Raw genomic sequence first — 19,885 nt, forward strand, 5'->3', positions numbered from 1 at the left:
GTGGCTTGGACTGATCTGATGTTTTACTAACAGCACCCTCTCTAGTCCCTTCTTACTCATAATATTCCTGTTTAGGAGGATTGCAGTGTCTACACAGAAGCAAGTCCCATAGAACTCAGTGGGGCGTATTTCCGAGCAGATCGCACTGCAGGGCTACCCCGCTGGGGGGGGGGGCGGGGGCGGGGAGCCAAAGCTGGCCTAGATGTATTTGGGAGCTAAACCTGCAGGAATCCTTCCCGACGTTCCTAATCCATTGCGCATCTTACAGGGAAGTAACTCGTTGGGCTACTAGCTAGCACGGCTAGCTAGGTTCTACTGCCACTGCAGCAGTTCCTGGGAATCGCAGGTGGGCCGACTGCTGGCCGTGCACACGTCCAGTTTGCAGGCTTCCTAGTTCCTACACGCGTCTAGTCGGTCACCGTAAGAACAGGATGCTGGTCCTGATCCAGCAGGCTTGTGTGGGGCTAACCTCGGAGTAAAGCTGCCGAGGATCGGCCTCGAAATGCTTTCTAATACATCTCTATGAAAGCAGAGAGGGCCAGGCAAGGCGACAGAACTTGCGCCTTGCGCGTCTTCTCAAGTGACAGGGCTCCCGCGGGTGGCGCCGCGACGCCCTCGCTTGGGTCCCCTGGCGGCCAAGCGCGGCGCTGCAGGGCGCGCGGAGCATAAGAAGGCGCCGCGGGGCCGCCCTGGGCGCGCTTGGTCCCTGCCTCGTGGAGCGTCCGCCTCTCTTCGCCCCTGCTGCCGCGGCACCAGCCAGAGCATCCCGTTAGGGGACTAGCCATGATGCACTGGGGATACGATGAGCACAACGGTGAGGGGGGAGAGCTGCTGCTGCTGGCTCTCTGGGGCAGGACGGGAGGGGGCTGTAGGGACCCGGGGGGAGGGCTGAGGTGAGGGGGGGTTCTCAACCTCTGGGCCCCCAGATGTTGTTGGACTACAACTCCCATCATCCCTGACCACTGGTCATGCTGGCTAGGAATGATGGGAGTTGTAGTCCAACAACATCTGGGGACCCACAGGTTGAGAAACACTGGCAGATGTTTGTTTTTAATTTGGGCCTTGGCGACATGCAAAGTCGGTGCAATAAGTGAGTTAGAAGGCATGGACAACTTTTTAAGTGCGGTGCGGCCAGTTCCACCGCACGTGCATCTAGATCCGGGGCGTGTTGCTTTAGTAGTGGGATTTGTTTGCAAGTTAGGCGGTTGTAGGCAAGTGGAGGTGGGAGAGGGATGGATCTCTAGTAGGTGCTGTTAATCACAATTTGCCAAACAAATTAACACTTTGAAATGGGGTTTAAACTAGGGATTTTTTAAGCATTGCTGCTTCTGGGAGATTACGGGGAACTTCTTAATTGATAACAAGGCTTGCAAAACTTAAAACAGCAGCTGATTTGTAGTTTTTTTGGGGGGGGGCATGGAAGGCATATATATATATATATATATATATATATATATATTGCTAAATCAGATGCAAGGCAGTGGTGGTTTAACATGAATTGGTTTCTTTTTTCCCTTTTTGTGGTATTGCATTAATAATATTTTCTGAACTAACATTACTTTCCATTTATTCCGCTTCTATAAAGGACTATAACTCTGTAAAACTTCTGAAATCTGTGCTAGGGCAGTCTACACATGAGACCTTTTCTCTGTGGCACTCAAAAGCACATGTATTTCAACTCGATTCTTTGTGTTATGTGTGAATGTTGTTCATGTCAGAAAGCAGGGGGGAAACCAAACATGCATTCTAGCCAGTATGAATTTTACCTTCATGTTTTAGAGCGATTTAGGCAGCAGTCCTAACCCCATTACTTGGGCATAAGCCCTGTTGAATTCAGTAGGACTTAACTTAAACACAAACCTGTATGAAACATTCAGAGGTGTTGAACCACCAAAGTGATTTGCTGTGATGCCTTAGAGTGAAGGAGTTCTAAACTTAAATTTTAACTTAATTAATACTGCACACTTAAAAATATATATATTAAATGGCTAAAGATCAAAGTGAGGAATGGGGAACAAGGATTAAAGCAACAATGAAAAATAAAACAGAGCAGTTGCAGAACTCAGCTCTTTTCAATTTCATGGTGTCTCTGTGTGCATTCCCCATTTCTGCTTGCAAATGCAGTCTATGGGCTTTTCTAAACCCCTCATGCCTCCTTTAATTCTCCCTCTTTCATATGGCTTTCCCCTACAGCTACTGATGTCCCACACTTTCTCCTCCCAGAATCTAAAATCCAGAGGTTCCCTATGCAGTCAATGCAGCTCTCTATTCAGATTTTCAAAGTATATTATAGGGAATCTCTGGATTTAGAGACGGGAAAGTGTAGAACACCAGGAGTTGGAGAATTCTACTGAACTCATGGTTCTTTGGGATCAGGGATCATGTATAAAATATAGCATATAAAATACAATATAAAATACAGCATCTCGTGCTAGAGAAAGGTGTGAGCCAATAATCAACCTTTACAATTAGGGTGCAGCTTACATATTTCCTTCTGCACCAAAACAACCTTGTTTTGTGATGTATCCCTTAATCCTTCCAAGCTGAATACATCTTTGCATTCCCTAAATTTCTGGTGAGCTCAGTTAATGAGCTGGGGGAGATCTCTGACTTTTGATACTTGTTCTACCTTACGGAATAAACATAATCTAACTAATAATGCCACTTTAGAACCAGCACTTCTTAGTCCATATGTACCTTCTGCAATCCTGTACTCACCTACTTGGTAGTAAATCCTACTGAACGCAATGGGATTTGCTTCTGATTGTACTGGATGTATAAGTTTGTACTGTTAAAAGCTCTCTATGCTGTATTGGGTTGCAGTTGCCTAATCTTGATGCAACAGAAGGATGGATGAGGTCTGTTTAGCAAGACACATATTGAAGATACAACGGCACAGCTTTGTGTTCTGCTGCATATGGTGGCGCACCAAATGATTTATTGTATGTCTTCTTAATAATATATGATACTTTAGCAAGGTACCTCCTTTGCAAACTAAATAGATGACTGGCAAAAATCATGAGCAGTGTTAGTGACATGCAGGGCTTTAGTGTGAATACAAAATGTTGAATGGATGCCCCATGTGTTTTCTCTTTCATTGGGGGCTTTGCATACAAAATGTGTGGAATGTTCTAGTTGCACATTGGAACCCCCGGTTTCAAGAATCTGTGTGAGCGCACTGGAGATCTGGGGAACCTTGGCTGATGTAGTACTACTACAAGCTGTGCTGTGTGTTGAAACTGGAAATACCAGATCATTTCCTTACAACTAGAATAGTTTTCAATAGTTTTTTAAAAAATATATATATTATACTCCACATCTGTGGTTAACAGGTGATAAAATGTTCATTACTACAGAGAAGGGTTGCACGGTAACAGAGATGAGGAGCTTTCAAACTTTCTTTAAATTACAAAGGTAAAGGACCCCTGGACGGTTAAGGCGACTATGGGGTTGTGGCACTCTTCTCACTTTCGGGCCGAGGGAGCCAGCATTTGTTCACAGACAGCTTTCCCGGTCATGTGGCCAGCATGACTAAACCGCTTCTGGCACAACGGAACACCTGACAGAAAGCAGAGCGCATGGAAACGCTGTTTACTTTCCTGCCGCAGCGGTACTTATTTATCTACTTGCACTGGTGTGCTTTCAAACTGCTAGGTTGGCAGGAGCTGGGACAGAGCAACGGGAGCTCACCCCGTCACGGGGATTTGGCAAGCCCAAGAGGCTCAGTGGTTTAGACCACAGCGTCACCAAATGACCTGGGTAGTGTAATCCACACACTGCTTAAGAACTCCTGCTATATGCACACAGTAGGACTCAACTTCTAAACAAAGCATGCACAGGATTGAACTCTAAATCAGATGGCATGAAATTAATACTTCCTTGTTTGCCGTGAACAAAAGCCAAATTACAAGTCCTTGTGCAGGCTTAATTAACTTACAAGTTGCACAGTTGAAAATTTACAGTGGTAGGAAACGCTACTTTGCAAATGGTGCTTTTGGGGCTGTATGCTAAAGTAATTCTATAAGCTGAAAAATCTTTCAAGTAATTGTGTAGCCGACCCATTTTGAGGCTATAATTTGACTTACCACGTATGGTAAGAAACACAGTTTGAAAGCCTGCGGGACAGATAATCTTGGTGAGACAGAAACATGTCTGACGTCGAACAAACTGTGCATCCCAGATAACATTAGGTGTGATGGTGTTTTCCAAGAATTAGAGGCCCAGAGTGGGTCAAGATGTTATCTTGTCAGACTCAGTAGGTTGCCTTCAGTAAGTAAGCCAGCCTCAACCCTCTGCCTCCAATCTTGGGCTAAAAATACTTGCCTACCTTACAGAGCTGTTGTAAGGATTTCTGAGCTAATGTAGATAAATGACACTGGACGACTGAAATGTGCTATGGAAATACTCAGTACTATAATTCATACTGCTAAAATGAAGTGAAAACAATTTTTTTGTTAACTTTTGTGCTCCCCCCAACAGTATTGGGAGAGGAGGAACGCTTTGGTGCTAGAGACCTACAGCTAGGATTAAAGCAAAGATCCCTGGAAATCTGTGATGAATCAATATTGGCGTTTTTATTTGCACACTTGGAAACTGACTGGCAGATCTCCAGAAGGCTGCTTACAATCTTCACAAACATTCTAAGGAACTGGAAGCCACCGGTAGGATAGCAGAGGAGGTGTATACCCTAAGTTTCACAAAAAGCATTCCTGACAGTATTAAGGATATGAGGCTACACTGGAGCTATTCCTCCCCTTGTGAAGAATCCTTGAATAAAAGGAAGCTGATAACTAGAACTGATTCTCCTACCATCCCTGCTGGCATGTTGTTGTTGTTGTTCTTTAGAATGTTACATTATGCATTAACGTGCAAAATTGGACAAATCTCCAGGGCTGGTCACCAAAGCACCTAAAAATGTACTAATATCTGATAGTGTATCTGTGGTTGACCCATTATTTCCCTTCTCCCAAGGAATTGGGAGAACTGCAGTTTTATGAACTGGGGAGGGTTGTTTAATATAGAGCGGTTTAACCCCTTCACCAGTTTCCAAGATTCTTGGAAGATCGCTGTGACAGATTAAATAGCATAAAATTAATTTAAGTGTCAATATTCTAAGAACTTGTTTTTCTTTTTTTTCTTTCAAAGGCTGGCACCTTCTAATAAATTGAACTGTTTTTCAAAGGATGGCACCTCCTAATAAACTGAACTCTAGCCTAGGAAATTGGTTTTCAGCCCTGTCATTTAAAATATGCATGTATTATGTGAGTTAACGCCACCAAACGGCTGGGGGCCTGGTCCACTGTGGCTATGTAACAATGGCAGAGATCTGAGATAGTAGCTGAATTGATTGTACCACTTCAGAAGGTACCACAGAATTGTAGAGTTGGAAGGGACCGTGAGGACAATCTAGTTCAATCCCCCTGCGATGGAGGAATATGCAGCTGTCCCATATAGGAATGGAACCAGAATGAAGCATTTTAGATGTGTCAATTGCACATTAATCAGCTCGTGGGGAAATGTTCTCTGAATCTATTGCATGTGTGTCAATTTCAGGTGCCTGCTACATTCCTAATGACCAGAATGCCTGGAAGTAGGCAGAAAATGACCCACCCGAGGGTTCTAACCCGCATCCTTGGGTATTTAATTCATATTAGACTTAAGACCTATTTATGTAGAGAGAGCTGCCTTATAGCTCACCAAAGACAACTGGGCGGTGTACTTTCCATCCCTTTAGACCCATCCATTTTTTAATTATCTGAATAATATTTTTTAAGAAAAAAATAAGAAAATCCAGGTAGGTTCTTGTGATTACTTTCTCACGACATTTCCTTTGTTTCTCTGGCTGCCTGGAATGCATTTTAACGAACACCTTTTTCTCCTGCAAGACATTCTAGGGCCTTCTCGCTGGAAGGAACTTTTCCCTCTCGCGACTGGAGACCGTCAATCTCCCATTGATATCCAAACTGAGACGACCAAATATGACCCCACTCTGCGTCCTCTCTACCCCAACTATGACCCTTCCTCCGCTAAAGTTATACTCAACAATGGACACTCAACCAGTGTGGAATTCGATGACACTGAAAATAAATCAGGTTTGTTTTTGTGGTAGATTTCATTCTGCTTTCGTTTTAGGGCGGTTCTCAGTATTTCCTGAGGTGAAATAACATTACGTGGTCTGGTTTGCATGGCACTTTAAACTATGATTTGCTGTGAATGGGCAAAAGGCCACATTTCGCTCCTGCCTTCTGTGCTCTGGGGATGAAACTAACCAGAGACTGGCTTGGCATGACATAAAACAAGCACTCATTGCTTGTTTGAGGAAATGTTGCAATTGATAGGCCTGGTTTGCAAGTCTGGTAAACCACCAGAGGTAAACCAACATCACATAACACATAACTGATTTGTTTCAACTTATCAAGGACAGGACTTTAGGAGGAGCAAAAGACTAGTGAAGCAGCCTCATATACCAGCACACTGCTCATTTCACCTGAAACCATAGTTTATTTTAACTATGGTTTAAAGTGACTTGCGAGCTAGGCCTATCGTTTAAGATTATCTTAGGATACTCATAACATACACAATTGCATCTATCTGAACTTACCAGAGTTCAAACGCCCTAGCCTCATCCTGTCTGAAGATATTCCAGTCTTATACACAGCAAGTGAGCTGAACAGTCGTCCCCCCCCCCCCCGCACGAACCCTGTTTAAATTGGCAGTATTCCTCTTCCAAACACAGCTTTCATTTAGTCTGCAGCATAGTTGCAGCCTTTGTTTCTGATCGTAGGTCTGATTTCATGTGAGCAGTTCAGATTTCTCGTTTCTGCTTTTGCCTGTAGTCAGCGAGCAAGTTATGTCCCGGCCCTAAGCTCATTCCCCCAAAATCAGAAGATTAAGGGGCAGGGGGATTGAAACAGCAAGTCAAGTGATTACCTGCTAATTTCAGATGTTATTATGTTCAGATGTGGAAGATCTTAGTATTAAAAAAACATTTTCATAGCAGATGGGCAAACTTATTTATACAGACAGTTCTGCTGCTAGTATTAGAGGAGAAAATATGTACACACACCTGTGCAGAAATTCTAAGAACTGCCTTGCTGAATTCGACCCAAAGATCCATGTAGTCGAGCAATTTCCAGGAGAAACAGGGAATTTACAGGGAAACTGTAGCCTTGTGCTATGTCCCCAGTTTTGGTCGGAGGAGTAGTGCTGGAAGAGGGCAAGCTAACCAGTTCTCCCAGCAACATGTTTCAGATCTAAATTGCTCCCAACCTTTGTATGTTGCCTGCATTTTCTATTGTGGAGATGGAGATTTAGATCCAGAGAATTGGGGTGGGGTGGGGGTTAAAGCCCTTCTCCAGTGCTCTGACTCAAAATCAGAGTTTCCCTGCAACTACTTTAAAATTGGGATATCCAGTCGCACTTCTTTCACATCCTGCCTGTTTTGGCCCCTTTGGCAGTGACAAGGAAATGTCACGTTTCTCTTGGGTTCCCAGTATTCTAACAATGCTACCCTTCATTTTTATATTTATAGTGCTGAGTGGGGGTCCACTCATTGGAAACTATAGGCTGCGGCAAGTTCACTTCCATTGGGGGCCCAGTGATGACATTGGCTCTGAGCATGCAGTGGATGGGACAAAATTTGCGGCAGAGGTAAAGGACTCCACTGAACTATATGAATAGTTGTGATTTAATGACTGCATCTTTACAGCCGTTCTTTGATAAGCAGGCCTGTTTTTAACATGTCAAAGTGATTTCTGCAATGGAAAGACCATTCGTTTACAGTTGTAAATCTCATTATGCTTCACCAGGACTGCTCTCTCTCTCTCTCTCCCCCCCCCCCCCCAACTCCCCTAGAATCTGCCTCTTATCATTTCTGGAAAAGGCATCCAGCTGTATTACCAATCTGCCTTTCATTTGTATACTGCGCAGAAAAGTTTCTATAAATTATGCTGACTAATGGGGGCTGATTCACTCGTTACACAGCATATATAATTTCACTGTTTGCCACATATTGGTGGACACCAATATTTGAAGGAAGACACATCTCAGTAAGCACACACGGACCCCCATGGAGGAGCTGTACTATGCTTTGGCTTCCTAGCATTGTCTGCAGTATGCCTGGATGCTCATTTCCCTTTCAAGTGTTGCAGTATCCATTGCATGTACATGTGCTAAACAAGGAGGATGTACCCGCTGTATAAAGTGTGGCAGTCCTCAGAGAGTTGGCCGTCTTGTATGTTTATTGCTGAAGGCCACAGAACAGAAAAGCACAAATGTTTACATTTTGCCATTGCTTCTGTGGGAGTTCATTTTGTTCTAAAACATTAGTCGGATTCTTGTAAACAAGCTGAGGAAATAGTAGCATTCCAATAAACAGGAAATGCCCTAAAGCAACATGGGCATGATTGAATCCATTGTGGTGATAGCACTTGTGTGCAGAAAACACTAAGTATCAAGGTATCATGTACTCTGATGCACGCACTGTAATTTAGATGCGTTGGCCGCTCTATTCAAAAGAATATACACTTGTATCTGCTGCCTTCATTGAAATAAACAAGGAATTACTTCCAAGTGAAGGAGCTTCAGGTGCACATTGAAACTTTTGATACATCAAGGTTTCCCTGCACCAGGGTGTTCAATATTTTTGCTTCCTCTGGCATTTAGTTGTTTCAGTGTTTGAAATGGAATTTGTCATGCAAAAGCCACTATTCGTAACTTAACACTTTGGAATATTGATTCCCCCACCTTAAAAAAGTGTAAATGGGCTTCTGTTTAACTAACATTAAGATGCAAACTTTTAAGAGACCAGTTATTTATTTATTTTTAATGGAATGGTAACCTGAAATGGAAGTACTATAATTCAAGTGCTGAAGACAGAGAGAAGCAATGTCCTTAGTGAAATAGAGAAAAGTGGGGAAATATGTTGAGTGGCTAAAATCAGTGGGGGAAATAAATTTGGGGGGGTGGGAAATGACATTTGCAGTGTTTAAAGACTTATGTTTTCCACAGGAACCAGGTGATTTGGAATATAAAGAATTAATAAGAGGTGCTTAGAAAACAATATGTTCCAAAACAAACACATAGCTGGAAAACAAAAAAATAAGTTCCATCTGAGAAACCAAATGGAAAGAGGCAATATCTAGGAATCTTTAGTCAGTCTAAAAAGGTTTCCCACTGCTGGTTATAAACATCTTCAAGAACCAATAGAGAAACCCTTCTGGTTTTGGAGAAAGGACCCTAGAATTGAGACAGAACCAGGCAGAACTATACAGGTGGAGAGTCTTCCGAAGGTTCAGTGGCTAGGTGGCAGTTTGCAGTGCTTAGTTCCACGAAGAAGAAGAAAAAGGCTCTTTAATGCAAGAATGCACCTCTGCCAAACTGGCACATGCAAGAAGAAAGAGCTGCTCTTCAGTCAAAGAAGACGACACAACTTCCCTTGGCAGATGAACTCAACAGGATAATGGATTCAAGGTCCCACTTAGCTGGGATGGCCTGTCCACTGGATCCAGTTTTCTCCAGCGGGCTGCCGTACAGGAGTGCCAATGATGTTGATGATGGTGGTGATTCACACAAGAAACAGGCCTTAAAAGATTTCTCCAACAAGCTGTGGTGCAGAAGCGGTGGTAAGACAAGATACATACATCCTTTAAAAGAGAAGTCACAAGCCATTGGGAATGGGCCTCCCCCACAGTGTTTCAGATTTTACTTGTGTCCTTTCTCGTTTGTTGTTTTCCATTACAATAAAAGCCATTCCGACCGAAAGCATTTGTTTCCTCTTTGTAACATGCATAGTTTTTTTTAAAAAAGTTGTGCCGTCCAGCTTTTTAAAAGTGAACCTAAAAGTGCGAGTGTTTTGAGACACCTTTACGTTCCAGAATACGGAATGATTTAATGAATCGAGCAGTCAGAATTCATATATTTTACTCATTTGCACTTCCGTAGCAGCCAAGGACCTTGTGCAAACCCTCGAATCCAGCGTGTATATCTGAGGATACCTGTCGAGGGGAAAATGAGGGTGGGGGACATGGCCTAGTGGGCAGGGCTGGCATGTGAACAGGCCAGAGACTGTTTCATTCCTTTTTTTTAATGGCCAAGACTAGGACTGGCTAGAACGGATCTTCAGAGCTTTGGACCAAGAAGCATGGAGCTTCCAAAGGACTTCATACCTCAAGATGGCTTGTAAAAACAAAAAAGTTTTAAACTAGTCCCAAATATTCCTCATGAGATATTATGGAAAGTTGTCAGGCTTCAGTAAAGTGATGATTGATGGTAGTACATGTCTTGCTTTCTAGCTCCACGTGGTCCATTGGAACGCAGACAAATATGCCAGTTTTGTGGAGGCTGCTGGCCAGGCAGATGGATTAGCAGTCATGGCTGTTTTCTTACAGGTGAGAGGTTTTGAGCAGGGGGATTAAATGTATATAATAATAATTTATTATTTATGCCCTGCCCATCTGGCTGGGTTTCCCCAGCCACTCTGGGCGGCTCCCAACAGAATATTAAAAACATGATAAAACATCAGACATTAAAAACTTCCCTAAACAGGGCTGCCTTCAGATGTCTTCTAAAAGTCAGATAGTTGTTTATTTTTTTGACATCTAATGGGAGGGCGTTCCACAGGACGGGCGCCACTACAGAGAAGGCCCTCTGCCTGATTCCCTGTGACTTTGCTTCTCACAGTGAGGGAACCGCCAGAAGGCCCTCGGTGCTGGACCTCAGTGTTTGGGTAGAATGATGGGTGTGGAGATGCTACTTCAGGTATACTAGACTGAGGCTGTTTAGGGCTTTAAAGTAAGGTTACCAGACGTCCCCATTTCCTGGGGACAGTCCCCGGATTTACAAATCAGCCCCCTGACAAAATCCATCCATTCCGACTGAAGTTGAAAAGGGTCCCCGTATTCACCGAAAAAAATCTGGTAACCTTACTTTAAAGGTCAGCATCAACACTTTGAATTGTGCTCGGAAACATTAAAGTTAAATGTAAAGGGAAGCTATGAGCCAGACTACATGCAGTGCCAAATGCACCACTTGTTTCAAAAATACAGAAATAAACATAATTGGGGAACGACGACACCAGGTTTGGAATTGTAGAGAAGAGGGATAACTCTTCTTGCAGCTCAGCCCCAACAAATAATCCCCTCCCTTGAAGCTGATGTTTGGCATGGAGTGAAGTTCCTTTTTGCATCAATAGAAGTTTGCTTCTCACAACTAAGAGCATCATTGGTTGGGGGAGGGGGCATGTTACGTGTGTGGCACAGGAAGAAGGAATTAATGCTTCTCCCTGCAGTCCTGACCCTGACCCACCAGCAACTGCTATTTAAAGTTGTTTTTTTCACAGAACTTCAACTTTTAGTATGATTCAATGATTAAAAAAACAAACCTGACACATGTTCCAAGAAGGACTAACTAATATTTTGGAAATGTTTCCATTTTTAATTGTTCATGTTTCTGGACTTTTTTAAAAAGGCGTTTTTTAATATAGTTTTTAAACCTTTTACACTGCTTTGAGCATTTTGATGAGAAAGCAGTTAATAAATTTAAAAGAATCAACAAAATGAAAAATTACAAATCTGTCAGCTTCCCTAAGAAAGGCAAATAAGTTGATCTTTGTATTTACAGGTGGGTGAATGCAATTCGCAGCTGAAGAAAATCACAGACCATTTGGATGCCATCAAAATTAAGGTAAGTTAATTCTAAATTTGGGTTTATATCCAATGCAGCACTAAGGAACTATCCCTGAAGGCAGAAGGATTTCCACTTATGCGACTGGACTTCCAAACCCCACTTCTCCTTCCCCTGCATGATCCCCTAAAACTGTTTTTGGGGGGGTTCCCTGAGCCCCCTAGAGGAGTGTTGCAGGGTATGCACAGAGCGGGGAGAAGGGGGAAGTCCCATTGTGCAACAGGAAGTCCTTATGTTGATGGAGCAAGACAGCTGAATACTGCTCTCGGTGTTTTCCACAGCCCACAACGTTCTTCAATGTATTTATTTATTTATTTCGCAATATTTATGTACTGCTTGATTGTAATAAAACCTCAAAGAAGTTTATTTTTTTTCGGGGGGACAACAATGACGACAATAAAATTACCAGTTAAAAACAGCTATTTGAAACATAAAATAATAAAATGAAGCCAACCATCAGATTAAAACATATGTCAACATTCAACAAAGCTATAGGAACACTCGGGTGCTCATGGAGCCTCTGCTGGCTATATCCAATTCCTTGTTCTTTGAAACCAGAGGCAGACCCACGCTGCTTCCCCTGCTGAATGAACAGGACACACATGCAGAATACCTGCTATGTTTAGCTGTTCAAGCATATTCTGCATGTTACGTTATTACGAACGCTTAACTTGAATCTCTTGACTCATCTCATAGAATTATAGAACTTTAAAGTTGAAAGGAACTCTCGCTTAAGGTGGAATCTACACACATTTAAAAAACGTTCTGAAAATGCTTTTTCTTAAAGCGTTTTTAAAAAGACATTGAATTTTCCATAAGGCTCACCATCGCCATCTAGTATCACATTGTATATTTCACTTAAAACACACTTAAAACGTTTTATTTGCAGCTGTGTAGATGAGTCCATGGGACGCAGGTGGCGCTGTGGGTTAAACCACAGAGCCTAGGACTTGCTGATCAGAAGGTCGGCAGTTCGAATCCCTGCAACGGGGTGAGCTCCCGTTGCTCGGTCCCTGCTCCTGCCAACCTAGCAGTTCGAAAGCACGTCAAAGTGCAAGTAGATAAATAGGTACTGCTCCGGCGGGAAGGTAAACGGCGTTTCCGTGTGCTGCTTTGGTTCGCCAGAAGCGGTGTAGTCATGCTGGCCACATGACCCAGAAGCTGTACGCTGGCTCCGTCGGCCAATAAAGCGAGATGAGCGCTGCAACCCCAGAGTCAGTCATGACTGGACCTAATGGTCAGGGGTCCCTTTACCTTTACCTTTTACTAAATGAGTCCATAGTTGAACCCTCTGCTCAATGCCTGACAGGTGGCCCTCCAGCTTCTCTGCAAATGCCTCCAGCAAAAGTGAGCCCATCACCTCCCAAGGCAGTCTGTTCTGCTGACAAATAGTTCTTCCCTTTAGAAAGCATTGCCTAAAGGTCCCCCCCTTTCCCCAGAAATTGTTCTTCTTTACGGTGCCGCAAGACACCAAGTTATTTGTGCTGCAGCAGACTAGTGCAGCTCCGTCTTCAAAAAGCAATAAGCAAGATAGGAAATGGCGCATGACGGTTTTTGCTCATTTCTTTCTCTCCTCAGGGTAAACAGCACAGGTTCACCAACTTTGATCCTTCCTGCCTGCTGCCCCATTCACTGGACTACTGGACTTACCTTGGCTCCCTCACTTCTCCTCCTCTTCTTGAAAGTGTCATCTGGATCATTCTCAGGGAGCCTATAAGCGTTTGCTCAGAGCAGGTGCGGTTTAATACCTCTGCCTTGTAGAATAACATCTTCCAAGTTTAAAACCAGGCCTATGGCACCCACAAGAATATTTACAATCAGCTATACAGGTTTACCTTGATTTTTGAATGGCTTAGTTCTTGAACATTTTGGCTCCCGCACACCGCAAACCCAGAAATGACTGTTCCTGTTTGCGAACTATTTTTGGAAGCTGAACATCCTACGGGGCTTCAGATTGGCTGCGGGAGCTTCCTGCAACCAATCAGAAGCCACACTTTGGTTTTGGAACGGACTTCCGGAACGGATTCTGTTCGACTTCCAAGGTACGACTGTATCTTGATCTTAGGTGAATATACCTGCCACCAGCTTTAAAAGTCCAGAAAGTTCAAGGCTGCAGGCCTAAGCATAGTTATTACAAATAAATCCCACCCCAACTCATATTTTCCACATGGCTGGCAGAAATTTTGAGGATTAGTTAAAATGTATACGAGATTTGTACAAGTTCAGAGTGATTTAATGAATTTATTATTTCTTATAACCCACTTTTCTTCAGAGGATCCAAGGCAGCATAATGTGCCCAGAACAGAGAGTCCTGCCAAAGGCCCATTTAGCTCAGAATTCTGTTCCCACAGTGGCCAACCAGATGTCTGTGGGAAGTCCGCAAGTTTGTGTCTGTGAATGGATTTAGGCAGCATATACCTTTTCAACATTTATACAGTGTTGCAGTAGGAGCATGTGTGTGGAGCCTTCCTGGGTGGATCTGCACACAGGAAAAAAAAAGCTATAAATAAGTCAGAAATTAAATTGTTATAGCAAAAGAAATAAAAGACTATGAAAATTGCTTAGAATTTTCTCTCTCACACACGCCATCTGGTGGTGCATGTTTATAACACATTCAAAACACTGTTTCTTGACTAATGTAGCTGAGTCCCCTTGCTGTAATGAGGTCTGAACTTCTTGGCAGAATTGCCACACCTACAGTAGGTTCTCTATTCAGTTCATTTAAGGCAGTGATGGCCAAACTTGACCCTCCAGCTATTTTGGGACTACAGTTCCCATCATCCCTGACCACTGGTCCTGTTAGCTAGGGATGATGGGAGTTGTAATCCCAAAACAGCTGGAGGGCACACAAAGCTATTTTCCTACTGAAGGTAATAAACAACATGAAGTGCAAAGGGCCTCTGTAATCTCCCAATCATTGACTCACGCAGAAGGTTTTGGATTGGGACAATGCTTTGGATTGGGGGAACCTAAATGATGCATGTAATTGAACTTTGGGCTGAGTTTGGGCATCTGAATCACTTCCTTGCTGAATCTTGTGCCATTTTCGTCCACAGCTAGCCAAATTCCGCAACCTCCTCTGCACTGGTGAGGGAGAAGCTGCCTTCTGCATGCTGAGAAACTTCAGACCGCCACAGCCTTTAAGGGGCCGGGAAGTGAGAAGAAACTGAAGGGGAGAAAAAGCAAGGATAATTCATAGCAATGGCTGATACTATTTAGCAAGCGGAACCCATTTTAATAGGTTATGTTAAGTTTTAATGATATTTTTTTTAAAGGATACCTTCTAATTAGGTCCTGATTTCAGTAAATAGAAAGCATTTTTAAGTCCTAGGTATTTTGAGGGAGAGGTATAAGCCCATGCTTACGTTTCTCAAGTGAAATAGGCAGACCTTAAAATGCTTCAGATTTCCTGGATTGTTCCCCTAATTTTTAGCATGCAATCCATAAATACGCTAAGGTATTATAATTGATAGATACTGTTTTGTTGCTATATAACTATGATAGGCAGGCACTCGCGACTCAATAAAAAGAATAGGATTTATGTTGTAGTAAATAAGATTGGGTATTGTGGTTGGTTAAGATACAGTTAGTTATAGCAAAATAAGAGTTTTTCAGAGCTGTAGCAGTTGAGCCAGTCTTGTGTTTTGCTAGGTATGGTGATGCTCTCTTATCTAGGTTGGACAGATATCTGTTGGGAATGTTGGTTGTGGGGTGGCCTATCTAAGGCAGAGGGTTAGACCAGATGATCCATTTGGATCCGTTTCAACTTGCCCTGCGTTTACCACTAACATTCTCACATGAAAACTCTGGGTGTCCTTTAGCAGATACCTCAGTGGTTAAACCACAGAGGTTCAAACCCACTCAAATACATAGTATAGATGTGCTGGGATCTGATCATAGAGAACCTGAGATTCCTGCCATCCCTCCAAACATTCTCCACAGGCCCCCTTTTCCTGCCCCCTACAAACTGGAAGGAAAAAAAATGGGCCACGTTATTTCCTGACTTCTTTGCCAGAGGCCATATCTAGAGAATAAGTGTGACTTAGCTGTGGCTTAGATAGTGACTTAGGAATCTTCACTTACCTCAGAAACTGCCAATTCCTTAGAATTCTTATAGCCTTGCATCATTTGCTTCAATGCCTTAAGCCTTAAAAAAGGAATTGAGGTTTTTTGAGGAAAGCTCCTTTAAGGAGCAGAAGCCTCTGGTGGCCGAAATGTGGAGCTGAGGCCTAATTAGATACTACAAGGAAAAGTGTGGTTGCTACTGCCCCACATCTTCGTGGTCGCTAATTATTGGGGGTAAAGTGTGACGTGACAGTCATATCAGCATTTCCCTACTCCATGAAACACAGCCACGTATCAGGGGAAGAGGTGAGGCAATGCTAACATAGCAATGTCACCTGGGACGTTTTTCCAATTTACCTTTACTAGTAAAGACATGAGTTCATAGGACGTGTGTGTGTGTGTGTGTGTGTGTGTGTGTGTGTGTGTGTGCAATTGCACGTTCATGTCTGTATGTCAGGATGTTAATGATGCTTTGCCTATGGTATATTTACATATATACATATATTCAGTCCAGAGTTGTACCTAATATTTTCATGTTGTCTGAATGGCTGCATGGAAGATTCTAAAGTTGTTTGCGTTGTGACAGGACAACAGTGAAGCTAAATTGGCTGATTGCATGTTTTCATATTAGAAGAAATGGTGGTGGTGGGGTGTTCTAATAATTTATTAGCAATAAATTGAGTTTATTCTGCAACTTTATATTTATGGAATAAATAAAAGCAAGTGAGCCAAATGTTTACATGATTTTTTTGTTTCTTTTTACTCTGCACACATGAATAGATCAACATGTTGCTCTAGGTTTAGTTGCCTGTTAGAATCATTTTTTTTAAATTGCACAGTAAATGGAAACAAGTTGGGATTGAGTCCAGCTGCCGAAAACTTACACTAAGGTCCTAGGGCACATTTCCCTGGATGTAAGTTCCACTTGATGGCAACGGGATTCTGCTACACCAGAAATAATTTGTTGACTCAAGTTTTTACAGTATACTCCTATGGATGGCAAGTCAGCTCTCTTGATTTCAGTGGGGCTTGCTTCCAAGTGAGGGTACACATGGCATTGTACACTTCACTGTGGTAACTCAAAATAAGCTGGATGCTAAGACTCAGGTCACAGCCCTGTGCAAACTGACTTAGGATCAAGCCAGATTGAACTCAGTGGGGATTTCTTCTGCATAGGCATGCATGAGATTGTGTTCTCACTGCCAACAAACCAGATTGGCCCAGTTTAACCAATACATTTACAAATCATGAAGTAGGATCATTTTAGCAATATTGATCTGTTGTTACCGACAGATACACTGGTGCAAATGTTTAATGTTGGGTTATCATAATCATCAGTAAATTTGTATACTGCCCTTCATCCGTAGATCTCAGGGCAGCTCAAAATATAAAATTACATCTGTTGTCTTAGCTGCTGAGGCATATTGCTGCTCAACAATACTGTGTTTGTGCAGTTCAAGAAATCTGTGGCTACACCCTACTGCTTTTATCCCTCCATTTTCCCAAGTAGTGAGACATCCTGGGGCAGTGCTTAACTGGGTTTGGTTTCTATTGAAGGAGAGGCCACTGGACCCTTACAGCATTTTGGTTTATTTATAAATATATAGGTTGAACGTACAATAGGTGGAGGTAAACAGCATAGCACGCTTGCAGGCAGCAGATTCACAGCCCCTCACCAGATCCCCAGAGAGGCAGCAAACACCCCAATCTGTTTTAACCTTCCAGAGCTCAAATCTCACTGCCACTTTCTCTGTCTATCTCAAACTGATTTCTTTCTTCCTTTACACATCCACAAGCACACTCCAGGAAAAGAATAAGTCACCTCTTAAATATAAACCACAAAGACTACATTTGGGGTCAAAAGGAGCCAGCATCAGATCCCTGAACCTTGTATGAGGAAGGTGGCTTTTTCTGTGTTCAGCAGAAATGATGGGTTAATCCAGCTATATAAAAAATAGCTATATAAAATAACTATACAAAAAATAGCACAAATGCACTAATTTTCCATACAACAGGGCTCAACAAAGACTTCGCTAATTAATTGGACAAAAGTCAACAGATTTTGAAGCATGTAAACAGCTCCTTCCAATCAGTAGGTGTCACTACAAGCAAAGTAATATTCAACATGTAGATCTATAACTATATGGGTTATCATTACTTGAAGCCGTTAAGTTAGCTTTCAGATGATTAGTGAGCTAAGCCATTCAAACAGCAATGAAATATACATGGACAATTAAAATCAAGTAAAATGCTTGACTCCTTTGAAGAGGTAATCACAACCCTTTTTTCATGTAAAGGCTGGAGAATTCATGGGACGTACAAGTATAGTACAAGATAGTAAAGGTAAAGGGACCTCTGACCGTTAGGTCCAGTCGCGGACGACTCTGGGGTTGCGGCGCTCATCTCGCTTTACTGGCCGAGGGAGCCGGCGTACAGCTTCCGGGTCATGTGGCCAGCATGACTAAGCTGCTTCTGGCGAACCAGAGCAGCACATGGAAACGCCGTTTACCTTCCCGCCAGAGCGGTACCTATTTACTTGCACTTTGACATGCTTTCGAACTGCTAGGTTGGTAGGAGCAGGGACTGAGTGGGGATTCAAACTGCTTACCTTCTGATCGGCAAGCACTAGGCTCTGTGGTTTAGATCACAGCGCCACCCATATCCAAAATGTAACTCAGATCAACTTCAATTCTCTTAATTGCCACACTGCAATCCTGTTCACATTTTCCTAGGACTAAGCCCTACTGACAGGGACGTGGGTGGCGCTGTGGGTAAAACCTCAGTGCCTAGGACTTGCTGATCGTAAGGTCGGCTGTTTGAATCCCCGTGGTGGGGTGAGCTCCCGTCGTTCGGTCCCAGCTCCTGCCCACCTTGCAGTTCGAAAGCACCCCTAAGTGCAAGTAGATAAATAGGTACCGCTTTATAGCGGGAAGGTAAACGGCATTTCCATGTGCGGCACTGGTGCTGGCTCGCCAGTTGCAGCTTCATCACGCTGGCCACGTGACCCGGAAGTGTCTTCGGACGGCGCCGGCTCCCGGCCTCTTGAGCGAGATGAGCGGTCAACCCTAGAGTCGGTCATGACTGGCCCGTACGGGCAGGGGTACCTTTACCTTTAAGCCCTACTGAGCTCCGGAAACATGTATAGGATTGTGCTGTGGAATAAGGCTATTTGTTATAATATGGACATTATTACAAAAGGCTGATGTGTGGGTCTCTCTGTTTCAGCAGCTTTGTGGAGGGTTCCCCTTGTCATGGACTCTTTCCTGACGTGGTTTGTACATGGAATAATTAGAGTTTGGATTGTCAGTTTTTAAAAGAGGAATCTGTTGATTTATTCCCCCCCCAAAAAAAACTTTGTACAAGACCTGCTCACTCACTATATATCCATAGCTTTTAAGGTAAGAACAGGTAAAAATAAACAAGATTTAGCTTTGGATGGCAATGGACTCAGAAATGCAGTAGATGGTGTAGCTGAGTTGGTAGCAACATTTTTCTATTTTGTTAAAACAGCACAGCCAAAAGGCATACAGCAGTGGCTTGACAATTCACAATTGTCAGCATTTAAGAACAACAACGATGGGACAGATACCTGTACTAATACCTGCAGCAAAGGCTCAGAACAAGAGAGACGAAAGCAGAGACTGGTACAACCTGCTCCGAAGCTTATAACTTTTCAGCTTTCATTAAAACTATTTGCTTATTGCTAGGAGAGCAGCCTCTTGAGAATGAAGCAGACTAAAACAATGGTTCAAATATAGAGTGTGTATCAAAATTCCTTTCAAGTACAAGGCTTTTTCAAAGACCATCCTTTTACAATGAAGCAGCAGTATAAAAAAAAAGGAAGAACCAAACAGGTCTATGAAATGTGTTGACAGGCCGAAAGGCCACAGACAACCGAGTCCTTTCACCACCATCTTAATTGTTTCACTGCCAGATATTTTAGCAACAACCCCTAGCTGTAATGGTCTTAATGTGGCATCATCATATCCCCTCAGAAGGAAGCACTGCCTAACAACCTGCCTAGCAGAGCCACAGATGTTTCACACAGAGTTTCACTCTCCACTTTTTCTGTTCCCAGAGCAGATCTGCTGGCCAAGGTGGTCAAATCTGCCAATTTGGGCGTCTCTTAGTTTCTAAT

The 19,885-nt window shown here is 43.1% G+C and overlaps 1 protein-coding gene across 1 annotated transcript; it reads left to right on the plus strand.

The window, feature by feature from the left end:
- The first annotated feature begins 660 nt into the window (after positions 1 to 660).
- Positions 661 to 16,484, plus strand: CA13 (carbonic anhydrase 13). Its single transcript, XM_081205172.1, has 7 exons — positions 661 to 814; positions 5,895 to 6,092; positions 7,532 to 7,650; positions 10,293 to 10,388; positions 11,620 to 11,682; positions 13,261 to 13,416; positions 14,739 to 16,484. Exons 1-7 carry the CDS (start codon positions 784 to 786, stop codon positions 14,850 to 14,852), a joined length of 777 nt encoding a protein of 258 aa, XP_081061298.1. The 5' UTR covers positions 661 to 783; the 3' UTR covers positions 14,853 to 16,484.
- The last annotated feature ends 3,401 nt before the right edge of the window (positions 16,485 to 19,885 follow it).

The sequence above is a fragment of the Podarcis bocagei genome (genome assembly GCF_964188305.1).
Source record: "Podarcis bocagei genome assembly, chromosome: 8".
Lineage (NCBI taxonomy): Eukaryota > Metazoa > Chordata > Lepidosauria > Squamata > Lacertidae > Podarcis > Podarcis bocagei.